The sequence below is a fragment of the Ochotona curzoniae genome, unplaced genomic scaffold (genome assembly GCF_017591425.1).
Source record: "Ochotona curzoniae isolate NIBS_2020 unplaced genomic scaffold, NIBS_Ocur_1.0 contig_1014, whole genome shotgun sequence".
Classification (NCBI taxonomy): domain Eukaryota; kingdom Metazoa; phylum Chordata; class Mammalia; order Lagomorpha; family Ochotonidae; genus Ochotona; species Ochotona curzoniae.
The window spans coordinates 20,739,782-20,755,053 of record NW_024464920.1 but is presented as its reverse complement, the minus strand read 5'-3'; the positions used below and the strand labels follow the sequence as shown (position 1 = coordinate 20,755,053).

At 37.6% G+C, this 15,272-nt stretch overlaps 1 protein-coding gene across 1 annotated transcript in view; it reads left to right on the top strand.

Moving 5' to 3' along the window:
- The window catches only part of OTOGL (otogelin like), a 130,528-nt gene that overhangs the window by 102,421 nt on the left and 12,835 nt on the right, over positions 1-15,272 (top strand). Inside the window, exons 45-52 of the mRNA XM_040978140.1 lie at positions 5,086-5,227; positions 6,131-6,316; positions 7,868-8,080; positions 8,926-9,030; positions 9,292-9,399; positions 10,558-10,659; positions 10,965-11,069; positions 11,153-11,193. Of these exons, the coding sequence (XP_040834074.1) occupies positions 5,086-5,227; positions 6,131-6,316; positions 7,868-8,080; positions 8,926-9,030; positions 9,292-9,399; positions 10,558-10,659; positions 10,965-11,069; positions 11,153-11,193 (1,002 nt within the window). The remainder of the gene's footprint in view (positions 1-5,085; positions 5,228-6,130; positions 6,317-7,867; positions 8,081-8,925; positions 9,031-9,291; positions 9,400-10,557; positions 10,660-10,964; positions 11,070-11,152; positions 11,194-15,272) is intronic.

Here is a 15,272-nt window from a genome sequence, read left to right as displayed (position 1 = left end):
CTTAAGACTTGTGAAGGTTCTTCTCACAAACGCTTAAAGCTGTCTTGAAATACTCATGTTTTACTTTAATTTTTAGTTCACAAATAATTTATCTGTATGGATGCACTGTAAAGCTTATTCACATATTTTTGTGTGGAATGATCAAAGCAGGCAAAGAACATATCCATCACCATAAATATTTATTATTTCATTTTATGGTGTGTGCATTTAAAAATCCCATTCAATAGAGTGTTGTTAAGTGTAGTCACCCTGCCGTGCCAAATGAGGATGCTCCAAGATGTTTTTAAAAATGGAATGAAAATATAAAGTGAAATATACAGGAGCTGGTGTAATAGCATAGTAAGCGAATCTAACACCTGTGGCACTGTCATCTCATATGGGTTCTAGTTCAAGTCCTGTCTGTTCCACTTTTGATTCAGATTTCTGCTAACGCTCTGAGAAACCGGTGAAGGAGGATCTAATTCCTTGAACCTCCAATTTCTTGATCCCTGTGTGGGGGACTGGAAGAAGCAGCTGAAGTTCTCACCTTGCACGCATGAGGGTCCCATATGGGCGCTGGTTTTAATCCCAGCAGCCCTGCTTTCCATCCAGCTCCCTGCCTGTGGCCTGGGAATGCAGTTGAACATGGCCCATGTGAGAGATCTGAAAGAGGCTCCTGACTCCTGGCTTTGGATCGGCTCAGCTCCAGCTGTTGTGGTCACTTGGGGAGTGAATCATTGGGCAGAAGATTTTCCTTGTCTCTCTTCCTCTCTGTATGTCTGGCTTCTCAATGGAAAAAAAAAAAACTTTTAAAAAACAAACATCCAAAGTTTATTTCCCAGCATAAGATCTGTAAATTCAAGGCATTTTTGTAATCAATAATGTCAGCCATGTATCTGATATTGTGGGTAGCGGGTTAAATCGCAACTTGAGACACTAATATTCAACAGATGCTTGTTTGAGTCCTGGCTGCTTCTCTTCCAATCCAGCTCCCTGCGAATATACCAGGAAGGCAGCTGGAGTTGGCCCAGGTGCTTGAGACCCTGCCACTCACAGGAGAGACCTGGATGAAGTTCTGAGATCTTGGCATTGGCCTGCTCTGTCCTGGATTATTGTGGCCATTTGGAGAGTAGAAACAGTAGATGGAAGATCCCTTTCTCTCTGTCTCTCCCTCTTTCTATCAGTCTTCCTGTCATATACATAAATCACTCTTTAAAAAACAATCCATCTATCTGAAAGTCAAACTTGTAACATACCAAGGGACTATACTGTTGTGATAACATGGAGACAAAATGGGGAGAGGAAATAGGAGAAGGGAGAAAGAGGATTCGGCAGGAGGAACCCCTTTAGTTACAAAGCTATATCATGGAGAAAAATAAATTTAAAAAAATGTAAAGGCATCTGCACATCCCAGAAGAATCAGGGTCTTGGGAATTAAACATGTTAGTGCAGCAATTTTTATGTTATTAATTATACAAAATTGAGTGACCATTAAAGTGTGTGTGTGTGTGTAAAATTTGGAAACAAAAAGAAGCCAGAACAGAGTTATGTGCTAGATGTTCATTCTTCTGCCTATGAATGTGAGATCGTCCCTGCATTGTTCACTGGAGCCTCTGTGTGCTCCACCATATGCTCTTGGTAATTTTTTAAGAGTCAATTGGCAGGGCAGGTATTTGCAGGTTAAATGCTGCTTGGAATGTCAATATCCCAATTCAGAGTGCCAATTCAATTTCTGTTTTTTTTTTTAAGATTTATTTATTTTCATTGGAAAGCAGATATACAGAGAGGAGGAGAGAAAGAGAGGAAGATCTTCCATCCAATGGTTCACTCCCCAAGTGACCGCAATGGCTGGAGCTGAACCAATCCGAAGCCAGGAGCCAGGAGCTTTTCTGGGTCTCCTAACATGGGTGCAGGGTCCCAAGGCTTTGGGCTGTCCTCAACTGCTCTCCAAGGCCACAAGCAGGGAGTTGGATGAGAAGTGGAGCTTCTGGTATTAGAAACAGTGACCATCTGGGAATCCTGCACATGCAAGGCAAAGACTTTAACCACTACGCTATCATGCCGGGTCTCCAGCTAGTCTGTTTTAATCTAACTCTTTGCTAATGCTCCTGGAGGCAGCAATTGATGGGTTAAGCACTTTAGTTCCTGCCACCAATGTGGGAGACCTAGATAGAGTTTCTGATCCCTGACTTCAACCTGGCCAAGAACTGACCATTTGGGGAGTGAGCCATTAGATGGAATATCTCTTTCTTATTCACTCTATGTTTCAAGTAAATAGATATTTAAGGAAAAGATCAATTGGTCTACGTGTTTAGACTGTCTCTTGAGCAGTATTCTGATCATAATGATTCAGTAATAATCCTGGCAAAGTGCTTACAGTAATGGAAAAGATGTTTTCTTTTTATGTACATACTGATAGACATGCAAGTTCTTGCAGATTGCAGGACCAGCACAGAGAAAACAGCACTGCTCTCATAACTAACTTGGGATCTGATACACTATCTCAATTCACCCAAAAAATTTTAAGTGGATACTTAGAGACTGACTTCAAAGGCCAGTTGTTCATTAGTCAATGAGAAAGGTAGGGCACATTTATTCTGTTAATTTCTCATAAAGTAAAGCATTCTCTTTACTAAAGAGAATGGCTATTAAAAAGAAAAAGGCTATTATTTAAAATGGAAATGCAAGTTGTAACTTCCCAAAATACTTCAAATGAGAAATATTGAGCTTATCATGATTTCATTAGAATTAAAGCTAACAGCTCTAGAGATAAATATTCTTCTACCTTGCGCTTCTTCTGAGATCAGATGTGATCGGGTGCCTTCAGGGTGGTATGGTCATGGACCTACCTTGCACTTCTAAGAGTTAACTTTGGTGAAAGTCTCTTATGAGATGCTGGTAACATAGACAATGGCCCAACCCGCTATGCCACCATGATGGCCCCTCTTCGGACCTTCTGAATTATTGATATATCCCATCCTATTAACAAGTCATGTTGAGTTTGCTGAAGACAATTGCTTATTGGTCACACATTTCTTCCAGTCATCAGTGCTATCTCCTTCATCCAAGTAACTGTCATCTTTGTCTTGGTCTGAAGATAAGAACTCATAATATGGCTTTCTCACTTGCAAATCTTCATACTGTATGCAGGATGATCTTTTAAAAATATCAAAATTATATCATTTCTCTACATAAAACTCTTCAATGCCCTTCCCTTGCATGTAGGGAATAGTCCAAACTTTCTCACCACTGTTTACAAGGTTCTCTAAGAGCTGGCCCCACCCGCTCTTCCACCTACCAGTGACATTCCATTTTTTCCTTGTTTGGCAAACTCAGATCATTCTAGCTTCCTCTCAGCCATCGGAATATTGCAAGATTTGTCCCTCTGCCAATGAGCTTTCTCTAGTTGATATCCCTGCTTCCTCCCATTACTTTTTGCTTAACAACTGTTTTTGATCATACAAAAAGGCTTTGAAAAAAAATTAGGAGACCTACAGTCAGAAAATAGGTGTGTTAAGTTTACCTTTATATCCCTTATTTATAGTACACTACCTTACACATAGGTTGCTCCCCAACTAACAAAGTGTGCATACATGTGTGGATAAGAAAAGGATTCAGTTTCTGTGAGTTAAGTGGAGATGGTGTAAATTTTCATTTTGGATAGACTGTCATGTGGGACATCAAAATAAAAATATCCAGAAGAAACTCAAAAGTATAATGTGGGAGCTCATAAGAGGAAGATCAAGTAAGTGTAAGTAATTTATGATGTGTGAACACGTTTTCCTTATAGTAGTGTATTTCAAAACCATGACAGTTGTAGGTAGTAATACTTTTTTTTTAATTTTAAGATTTGCTTACTTATTTGAAAGGGTTATACGAAGAGAGAGGAAGGTACACAGAGATCTTCCATGTGCTGGTTCATTCCCCAAATGGCCAGACCAGTAGGGCTGAGAAGTCTGACTCAGTAGGGCTGAGTGTCTGAATCTCCCACATGGGTACAGAGACTGAAACGCTTGGTCCATCCTCTACTGCCTTCCCAGGCATGTTAGCAGGAAGCTGGTTCAGAAGCACAGTGGCCAGGACTTGAACTGGTACCTGTATGGGCTGCTGGCATCATAAGCAGAGGTGTTGCCCACTGAGTCACAAAGCAGGCCCCATAGAAATTGGTTTTATTATTTCTATGTCACACATAACAAAAGCAAGTCAAGGCAATTAGAGAAAACCAGGGGAGTGGGTGAGCCTTGATGAGGGTTTGCTGTGAGAAGAGATGGACATTAAGGGCAGGGTTTAGGAAAGCAGAATAAGAGGCAGGAAGAGAACACCATGACAAGGAGATGAAAAGCCAACACAGGGCAGTGCCTTTGATGTCAAAGGAGAACATCCAGAGACACACGGAGTGCTCTTGGCAGCGTAAGCCACTCAACAGGAGAGGAGAGCTTAGGATGTCAGACTGTTCATTACATTTGACAAACAAGAGGCTATTAATGGCTGCAGCAAATGCTCTGTGCAACATGGCTGGAAACAGGAGATTCAACAAGAGAAATTAAGAAACAAGTAAACTCTTACTTTTTATTAGAATAAAATATGATGGGTTACAAAATTAAATAATATTTTATGCAATAGTTTGACCTGTATCAGAACTTAGCATCTGAAAGTAGACACCTAGAATGTGTTGGCTGGATGAACGAGAAGAGAGAGAAACGAGAATAAATGTTGAATTACTAATTAAATTATGCAAGTTTATGGCATCTCCAAACACAGTGCATTCTGTACAAAAAGTCTCTAATTAGTTAAAACAAGCCATATTATTCAAAGCATGTGACCAACAGACTATATTAATACATTCAGATTTCTTTTTCATTGTTATAAAGATAATTCATGTGTTAACGAAGATGGCATGTGTCATGTTTAAAATGTATGCTTAAAAATATCAATCCAGAGTTGACACGTAGTGTTATACATTTTTTGTAAATGTACAATCTGTTATTGATTATCATATCTTGGTACTTAATTTATCAGATAGTTTTAGTCAAACTTAGGGTCTTCAGAAAAAAAAAACACAAAGCAAAAGTAACATAACCTATCCCAAGACAAAATTATCTCTAGGTTTCACCAAAGGACTTTTGTGAGAAGATGTGGATCAATTATACGTATTTTTGGAACTACGAGTGTGATGCACTTTCTGCATATGTGGCTTTGTGCAATAAGTTTGACATCTGTATCGAGTGGAGAACACGCGATTACTGTTGTAAGTATTAACTGAATGGCACTTTCCATTAAACTGTAACATTTTTTCCCAGCTCACTCATTTCTTTTTCTTTTCATTTTTAAATCACAAAGTAGTTTAGTTGGACTATTGTGTGTGGGAAAAAATATCATATACAACAAACACTAGAGACATTACTCAACTTGAAAATTGAAATACCCTTAAAACTTCTGTGACTCTTCTCCTATCCCTTAACTCTTTCTCCTTTCTCTGAAGTAGTAATGACCAAGAAGAGCATGGCTGATTCATGAGGAGTGTGTGTCATCTCTAACCTCGTCAGGCACTCTCGTGTTGTTCTCCACCGAGATTGTACTAACGTACACCCCACAGCCTGAGCATTTTGTCAACTGGATGCCTTTTTTTTTTTTTTTAAAGAACGGTGTAAATTACCAAGAATCTTCTGTAATGTCATTTAGAAAGTGACCATTTATAACAGTTTCTTTTTATAGTGATGGATTAAAGCTAGTTGTGCAGAATTCTCCCTCTCTTTAATCCCTTGGGGTTGTTACATTTTTAAAATGTATTCTTGCATTTATTCTGAGTAAGCTGTAGTATTTCCTCTCACTGAAAAATTCAACAACTTTACAGCAGTTGACTTTACAAGAACCAGACTTGGCCTACTTGTTGACTGTATTTGTTTGATATAATTCAGAGGAATATTTCCTACCAGAAAAAAATTAACAATAACTGGAAGATGTTTAGACTGTCCACTGATGGCTTAACTCTGATTTATTGTCACAGAGTAATTGAAAAATGGAATCAAAAGGTACTAAATAGAGAAAAAATAATCTTTCTATTCAGAAGAAAAAAAAAAATCTTTTCTTTGATTAGATGGCAGATAGAGGACTTTGATCATTAGCAAATTGTGCCCCCTGTTGGTCACAGCTCTGAATTGCCCGGAGGGGAAAGAATATCAGCCCTGTGTGCAACCTTGTGATGCAAGAACGTGTCTGAACAAGTGGTTCTATGAACACTCGTCGTGTTTGCATCTAAGAGAAGACTGTGTGTGCAAAAACGGAACAATTCTTCACAGACCGGATTCAACTCAGTGCATTCCAGAGAAAGAATGTGGTAAGAAGCAGATTATAACATGATACTTTAGGAATCCAACAAAAGGTGTAAGCTGAGGAAGCTTGATTAAAGGTAACCTAGCTGTTGGAAAGAGAATGAGCTTATTTGCAGTTTGGTTTTAATGTGGTATCTGTTGAAGCTAACAAAATGGTAATCATTGGTGCTTACGTGTTTTGTTATATATATTATCACACACACACACACACACATACTTCAAAGCAAAAGATTGTAGAGAAATAGAAACAACAGGTATAAATTATAACTGAATGGAAAAATGACAGATTTGCCAATTCCTATAGTAACAGGGAAAGAGCATGAGAAAAAGAAAATTAAGTGTGTGGGTGTTGACTGAATAGAAATTCAATTACTTCATATATTAGTGGTTTACATTTACCGTTAAGAGGTTGATGTATGCCTCTGGAAAGGGGGGAAATAATGGTCATAGCCCATGAAATTATTACATAAAATAATATTCATTTTGTGTTCAACACGGTTTCTTGAGAATGTAGACAAATATGCAAGAATGACAGATAATATTGCTATCTGGAACAGAATATTTAATATTTCTACTTTCACTTATAAAAATATTTCTGCTTTCAATTTGAAGTCATTTTATTAGAATGCATTGCTTCCATGATAATGGCAAATGCAAAAAGTATAGCATTGTACAACTTGCACCAATTTTGACAGACATAGGTCTTTTCATTGTTGTGAGACGGAAAGGAAATTGGCTAACAATCCAAGGGAAAGCTAAGTGCAAGTGAAACGGACATCTACAATTGGAAATCATCTTGTGTTTACCAATGAGTAAAGTATGAATAAGAGACAGAGAATGCACAGGCATTCATAAATTTGATGTTTGCAAATCTATGAGTTTGGTTTGTTAATAGACAGGAAATCTTAAGAGAAGTTCACTGGAAGCTGTGAACATTGTTGGCAAATACATCCATCTTTGTTGTTCTTTAAAAGAGAACATGAGAGAATCATATATATCATAAAATACAACTTTTATACAAAACTAACAGAGCCAATAAACATTATTTTGCCTGATTGTGTACTTTCCAGCTTTTACTTTCTAAAGCAGAAGCATTTAAAATGTTAATATGACATAAATGTTAATAGAAAACATTTAAAATTTTAATGACTAAATGTTAATGCTAATGTTAGAAAAAGGAGTGCTTTATTTTTTAGTATCACCCATTCTTAACAGTTAATATTTTAAAGCTAAATTAAGTTTATATGACAGATTTGTTCAAGTTAAATAAATTAGATTATTAAAACTTGCACAAAATCAATTATCTTACTGATAGACGAGTACACACAAATTTGCAGAGTTGTAGAAGAGAAAAATACTTAATGTGGGCCACAAAACCTTCCTCAGCCAAGGCGTGAGCTAGAAGCTGAGGGAAGGAAAGGGGAGTCTGAGAAAGCAGAGTTTGCTGAAGCGTCATCGTTCAGCCAGGCCTTGTTATGGTTGGAAATCAGAGCGTCATAGCTTGCTTTTCTTCATGTCCAGATTATGAGTGCTTTAATTCTGCTCATGTTTTGCAGCATGCACTGATAGGGAGGGCCAACCGCGCACCGCTGGGGAGATTTGGAATGGGGGTGTTGACGAATGTGCCCTGTACAAATGTCTGGAAAATGGAAGCATAATCCCCGTAGAGCCCGACTGTGATGACGAGCCCTCGCCAGTGTGTCAACGGGAAGCTGAAGTCGTCATGGGCATCACAGATAGACTGACTTGCTGCTCAAAGGAAATTTGTGGTGTGTATGCAGAGAAGCCTACAAACAGTTAAATCCACAAAATGTGTTGATATTCTTATGACCACAAAAAAGGCAGCATGTATGATGCTTGGCAAAATAACAACAACAACAGCAACAAGAAAACATCAAGAGTTGAAGTAGTAATGAAGTATTGCTACAAATGTTTTTTCAAAGCAAGCTTTGCCTCACTGTGGTCATGTTGAGTTGCATATACATGTTTATGTATATGTATGCATATATATTTGCATATATTTATGCAAAGATCTGTCTATTATCAATTAGTGTTTTCTACCAAATACATCAAAAGGATGGACCTGGAAATTTTTTTTTATTATACTCAAAAAATCATTATTTTATTTATTTGAAGAGTAGAGAAGGAGAGAGAGAAAAGGGAGAGAGATTAAAGGAGATGTTTCATCCACTGGCTCACTCTCTAAATGGTGGCCAGGGCTGGGGCTAGACCAGGCCTCAGCCAGGAGCCTGGAACAGCATCTGGTCTGAATGTCTCCCACATGGGTGTCTGGGGACCAAGAACTTCTGCTGCTTTGCTGGGTACATCACCAGGAAGCTCGATTTAAAGTGGAATTGCTTGGCACTCATACTAGCACGATATGAGGTATTGGCAGTACAGGCTCTAGGGTAACCCACTGTACTTCAACATCCTGGATCTGGAAATCATTGACAAAATGCAATAAGGCAAACCTGTGAGCTTGAGGCTGGTTACATCTACATCACTTTTTTGAGCATTGCACTCACATTAGTGAGAGTTGATTCCTTGTCTTCAGTAAGCAGCCCAAGATTTTAGTTATGGTCCCTGATGACTCAATGCTGTTTTTTATTTCTAGGGTGTGACATGACTTTGTGTGGTACTGCCATCCCAACATGTACAGACAGACAGAAGCTGATTGTTGGCTATAGTGTTCTTTCTTGTTGTCCACAGTACAAATGTGGTGAGTTAATCATTTAGGAGAAATAAGTGAAGTTCGTTGTTTATTTAAAACAGTGGATTAGATTCTTGTTTGTGCTTCCAAAGAATATAACTTATTATAAAAGTTGCTATTTCTTATATATATGTTCACCAATGTTGTGATCTGGTAAGTTCTTGATATTACATTGAAATAGAATTGAACAGCATTATGTCATTAAGTTTATCATGTCACTCTTAAAAGTCATTATACATCTTTATTTACTTATCTTTTTATTATTTGCAGAATGTGACACATTGAAATGCCCCAATATTTCAACACCAGAATGCAGAGAAGACCAATTTATGATTCAAGTTCAAAGGGAAGAACCTTGTTGCTTTTACCCTTCCTGTAGTGAGTATTACGGAGATAATTTCTTGAAAAAGCAGTCTCAGAAAAAAATCTCATAATGTTTCATGTGAATTTCATGGTGTTGCTTGTTACTGAAATGCTAATGGTATTGCCATGTGTATTCAACCAAATAAGGATTGTAAATAAAGAAAGAACATTTAAGTGACTCTTAACAGTTATTACAGAACACATCTTTTTGTTTCAGTTCTTTGGCTGCACGAGGCAGGACAGAAGCAAAACCAAAAAGCAAAGCAAAACAAAAACCTGACTAATTTTGGATAGCTTACACTGGGAAGGAAAGAAACCCTGCTCTAGGCAGAGACAACTGCCTCTTTTTATGATTCCAATTCCATGGAAACAAAGTGTGATTAGTCTAAAGAGAGTCATTCTCTTAGCAGTGTCATGTTGAGGGCGACACTTTTCATCACCAGTCAGTGAAAGACCGTAAGATCAGGGCGTTTCCTCAAGATCATTGAGATAGTTGGTGTTACGTTTGCTATCCCTGAGCAGTTCAAGAATAACCAAGGGAAGTAGATTAAGAAAACTTTATTTATTTAAATTTATTTATTTTATGATGCATTTCCATATGCTCTGGGATTTCCACTCACCTCCCCAACTTCCTTACTCCCACTGAATTCCCTTATATTATTACAATAATATAGTAATATATTAATATTACAATAATATAATACTCCTTAGATTAATAATATAATAATAGTCCTTAAGAAACAGTCATAAGTCTGTCATTCTGCTATTGAAGTATATCCTGACTTTGTAGGTATAGACAGTTGCAGACTCCAGCATCCCATTGTCAAGATATTTTTAAGTTTCATGCAGGATTCATCTGTAGATTAGGAAAATTTAAATAAGTCGATGGTATTTTGATCCATATAAATACATTTTATATGGATTCTGAATTCTGAAGACCTTACATTTCTGGTCAGGTGATATTCTATTTATCATTGTTCTTGGAAAACATCAAACTACATGGTTGGGCAGTGTTATTGTTTTGTGGCTATATAAGGAGATAAATATTTGATTCTATTTCTTTCCTATTTTATTAAACATACTGTATTATTTTATTTGCATATAATAATATGACCTAATCATTAATTTACATTTGGCTCAAGTGTGATTTTTGACTTTCTGTTTCACCTTTAGTCTGTGAAACTTGTACTGAACCCATTCCACAATGTACTGATGGGGAATTTCTCACAGTGAACCTTAACACCACATACTTCTGTTGTCCTCAGTATTACTGTGGTAAGTGTGTTTTATCTGAATTAAAATGTTTAGGTGTGCCTAGTGTGTAAGAAGCCTCTGTGTAGTAGTTGTATAGTTACATCAGATCTTTGTTAGGGCTCTTCACTTCATGAGCTGTGCTAACACCCCTCCTGTTTGATCTTCTCTAAGTCCTTTGTTACATCCTCAGCTACAGACGGATATTGGGTGGTTGCACAGGCAATATTTGGAGGATTAAACTTACACGTAGCATCAGTAATGGCATTCAGCTAACTGGCAGTAGGAAAAATGGCAATTACATGAAGTTAACATGTATTTCTTTTCAGTGTGTGAACCAAACCTTTGTCCTTTACCATCACTACACTGTGCAGAAGATATGAATCTTGTCAAAGAAAATATACCTGGTCAATGTTGTCCAACGTGGCATTGCGGTAATGAATGTCGTAGTTTAAAATTTTATTATCATAATTTAATGCACTGGGATTGATTAAATAGGATGATTTTTGCCTTTTAGAATGTAACTGTGAAAACCTCGTTGTACCAACTTGTGAAGTGGTAAGAACACATTTTAATCGACTTGTATAATTACTCAAATCTGCCTATTCTTCCTTTTTCTTCCTATTTCTGATTTCTCAGTGTTAATAGCACCGCCCCCCCCCACAAGCTTTTATGTTTTACTAGTAATAGGAAAGTATAGTATGTTTTTTTATAAAACAATGACTGATTCTACTAGTATTATTACTGAAGCTTACAGTTCTTTAAATAAAACATTTTAAGCAATTTTAATGCTGAAAGATTTTAATGGTTCTTATTTCAAAATTTGCATCAATATAAAGAATATATTTTATGGGTAAATTCTAAGAATATTTATCTAATGATTCTTTAAGAAAGTGCACTAGTAACACGTCTATTCTCGAGAAGAAGTGAATGTGAACTGCCTGTGCGTTTCAGAAAGTCAAAACTGAACATGGGGACCGTATGGGAATGCCAAAATTTAATTTCTAGAAATAACAACATCACTAGTGTCTCTTCCTTTTTATGATTTATCTTGTTATTTCAGAAGAGAGAGAAGAAGAGGGAGGGGTAGGGAGAGGGGAGGAAGGAGGGAGGGAAAGAGAGAGAGAGAGAATATGAGTCTGTCTGCTGGTTCATTCCGTAAATACCCGAAACAGCTGGTCCTGGGCAAGGCTGCAGCCAGGATCCCTGAACTCTTCTGTGCTCTCCCACGTAGGTGGCCAAGGGCTCATGTAGTCGGGCCTTCTTATGCTGTTTCTTTGCATATGAGCAGGAAGGTAGACTGGAAAGCAGCACTCTCGCCTGATGATGGTGTCCACGTGGTAGCCTAACTTGCCGCACTTCAACAGCAGTCTCACAGAGTCTCTTCTTTAACCATTAGATACATCTCATGGCACTTCCCAACCATTTGATTTTTAAAATATTTACCACAATAATATGCTTACTGGACTTGAAAAAAAATATATTAAAAATATATTCCTCGATCTATTTTTTTGTAGACATGCTTTCTTTCAGAAAGACCTTTTTATTTGATTTCCCTCTCAGACAATTTGTATTATTATATATTCCATTCTCATGTCACAGCTATTTTCTGGGGTATAACTACATATTTTTAAAGTAACAGAATAGATAATCTTGTTCTCTTATTTTTATTGATTAGTTAAAATTTATTTAGTTGAGAGAGAGGAACAGAAAATTGTCTTTGTTCCACTGGTTTAGTCACACAATTACCCCAAACGATCAGAAGTGGGCCAGGCTGAAGCCCAGAGCCAGGATTTAAAGTGGTCTCCTGCAATGATGGCAGGAACTCAAGTCCTTGACCTCGAACCTGCTGTATCCCAACATGCGTGTTAATGGAAAGCTGAACTTGAACATTGAGCTTGGGCTCAAATCTCAGCATTTTAGTGTGGAATACAAGTATCCCAGTCATAATCACAGTGCCAAATATCTGCCCCTCTGTTTTATTTATTTTTTTGTCTGTTGTTTTAAAGCATAAATTTAATATTTGCTGCAATGATGACACATTAACAGTCATTTACATCTTCAAGCTTTACAAATAACTGTCAAAATCTATCTCATTTGATTATTTTGTGTGTGCACCGTCTGACTAGTAGAAGCACAGGTTTATAATGCTTTATAATTCTCAAGTCCTCCATTTATATAACATGTTTATTTTTTTCATTGAGTCTTCAGAATGTAGACTTTTATAGCTCATTTTATGTTTGTTGGGATTATTTTTGTTCTCAGCTTATTTTGCTAGTACTAAAATTAATACCCAAGAAAGCTGACAATTAACTAAGGTCTGTAAGATTCAACTCAGTTTGTTTATGTTTGTGGATGTGTGTGTTCATTCATTTTTCTACTCGGCCTTAACACTTTCATTTACTTGCAAAACATAACTAACACACAGAATGAAGCAAGAATAAAAAGAAATAGGACATTGCCTCCCTCTGTTTCTGGCATTATCTTTCTGCGGGTGTTTCTCACTTTGCTCATCTATAGCACAAAATTTTTTTAAAAAAGCTAACTCTGGGAAATGGATAAGTTAACATAAATGACATACTTTCGTAATACATGGTACACAGAGAGGGCTCAGTAAGTATTCTGTACATTGTAGCAACACTTTGAAGTAAACACAGTAGCCATATTGTCTACCACAAGGTGAAAGCTCATCATGGAGAAGTTTTTACCAGTGATGACCATCAAGAAAAGTTTGGAGGCAAGTGGTGGACAGGCTAGGACTAATAGGTTAAAGTAGTTGAACTATTCCTTTAAGGAGTCAGGTAAATGTGGATGTGAGATAGGAGATATTTAGTGAAAGATAATGACCTCTGTCTTTCCCAGAAAAAGGGTTAATTCCAGGATGAGCAAGGTCACCCAAAGTGGCGTATTTGGGGAGGATTTAATGACAAGGATAAGGAATTCAGAAGTGATTTCTTTTGTTTACTCTTTCTGGTTACTTATTCAACCAATATTGGCTTTTTATGATTTATTTGTTTTTGTTTGAAGGGAAGATATACAGAGACAGAAGGGCAGGGGCAGAGAGAGATCTTCAGTCTATTGATTCATTCACCAAATGACCACCATGATCAGAGTTGCGCTGGACCAAAGCCAGGAGCTTGGGACTTCTGGGTCTTTCATGTGAGTGGGAGGAGGCCATCTTACACTGCTCTCCCAGGCCATTAGCAGGAAGCTAGACAAGAAGTTGAGCAGCCAGGACTTGAACTGATGACCGTATAGGATGCCGGTATGGCAGAGGGAGGCTTAACTCACTAGGCCATGGCACTGGCTCCTCAATCAGCATTTATTGAACACCATTTATGTGAGATCATTGTGCTAGATCCTTGCAGAAGTCCAACTCTATCCTGAGAATTTCAGTGCAGATTCAATAAAAGGGGAGATGAAAAGTGTTCTGCATATGATGGGACTTCATATCAAAATGGTGCTTGAGGGAGAAGACATGACTCGTCCTTTATAGCACAGTGTGGGCAGTAAAGCATTAGTAGTAGGCAGGAGGTCAGCAAAGAGACTGTAATAATTACTCAATGAGGACTTTGATATGTGGTGGTTTAGGTAATTGGAGAGGCTGGATTTCAGATGGAGGAGGGGGCGTTGCTCATAGATTATCCTTTGTAACCTATTAAAGCAATGAAGTGATGTGTGTGTGTGTGTGTGTGTGTGTGTGTGTGTGTGTGTGAAAGAGAGAGAGAAAGAGAAAGAGACAGAGAGACAGAGAGAGAGAAGAAAGAAATACTTAAAAACATCTGCCTGTCATAGCTTTACATACCACGAGTTCAAGATTATTGGCTAGGTCCTTGGGCAGACTGATTAACAGACAACAGATACCCTGGGACCCTGTATCCTTTATGGATACTGGTTTGAGTTCTGGCTGCCTCCCTTTTGATCTAGCTCCCTGATGATGTCAAGGGAAAGCAGCAGAAAACAGCCTAAGTTGTTGGCCTGTCCACCCACATGGGAGATCCACATTGAGGTTTCTGGCTTTGTCCTGGTCAAGCCCTGCTCATTGTAGCAATCTGGGGAGTGACTGCAAAGATTCTTTCTCTCCCACACTCCTTCTCTCTTTGTCTCTCTGTGTCTCTCTGCAATCCTACTTTTCAAATAAATAATTAAAAAAAAATGTAATGAAGAGGTATACACACAAACACCTGTGCCTAATTTCCCATAGCACTACTGTTCATGGTTGTCAGAAAGTGAAAGTTGCCCAAGGCGACTTCATTATTGATCTTAAAGCAGAGGATTGCTTATTTAGGAATAAAAGAATACTATTGCATTTGACATGTTATTAAGAATTGATTGAATCATTAAGGAGACAGTGCCTCCAGATGAAATTGGATATTTATCAGATTAATATGGTATCTAAATGTGTGGGAAAACATCAAAGGAAATAAAAACAATGTCGGGAAAACAGAAATGTTAAGTCTAGACTGGAGAGGAAAGGTGAACACTGTGGCTTTAACTGTTACAAAGTTGTTGGACAAACGACCTAAAAGTCTTGGCACCAACATGATACTCTTTCATCTTTGAAGAGACTTATGTTCTTGGAGATTTTGTTATTATTATTTCTAATTTCATCATTTGAACATTTGATTTCCAACACG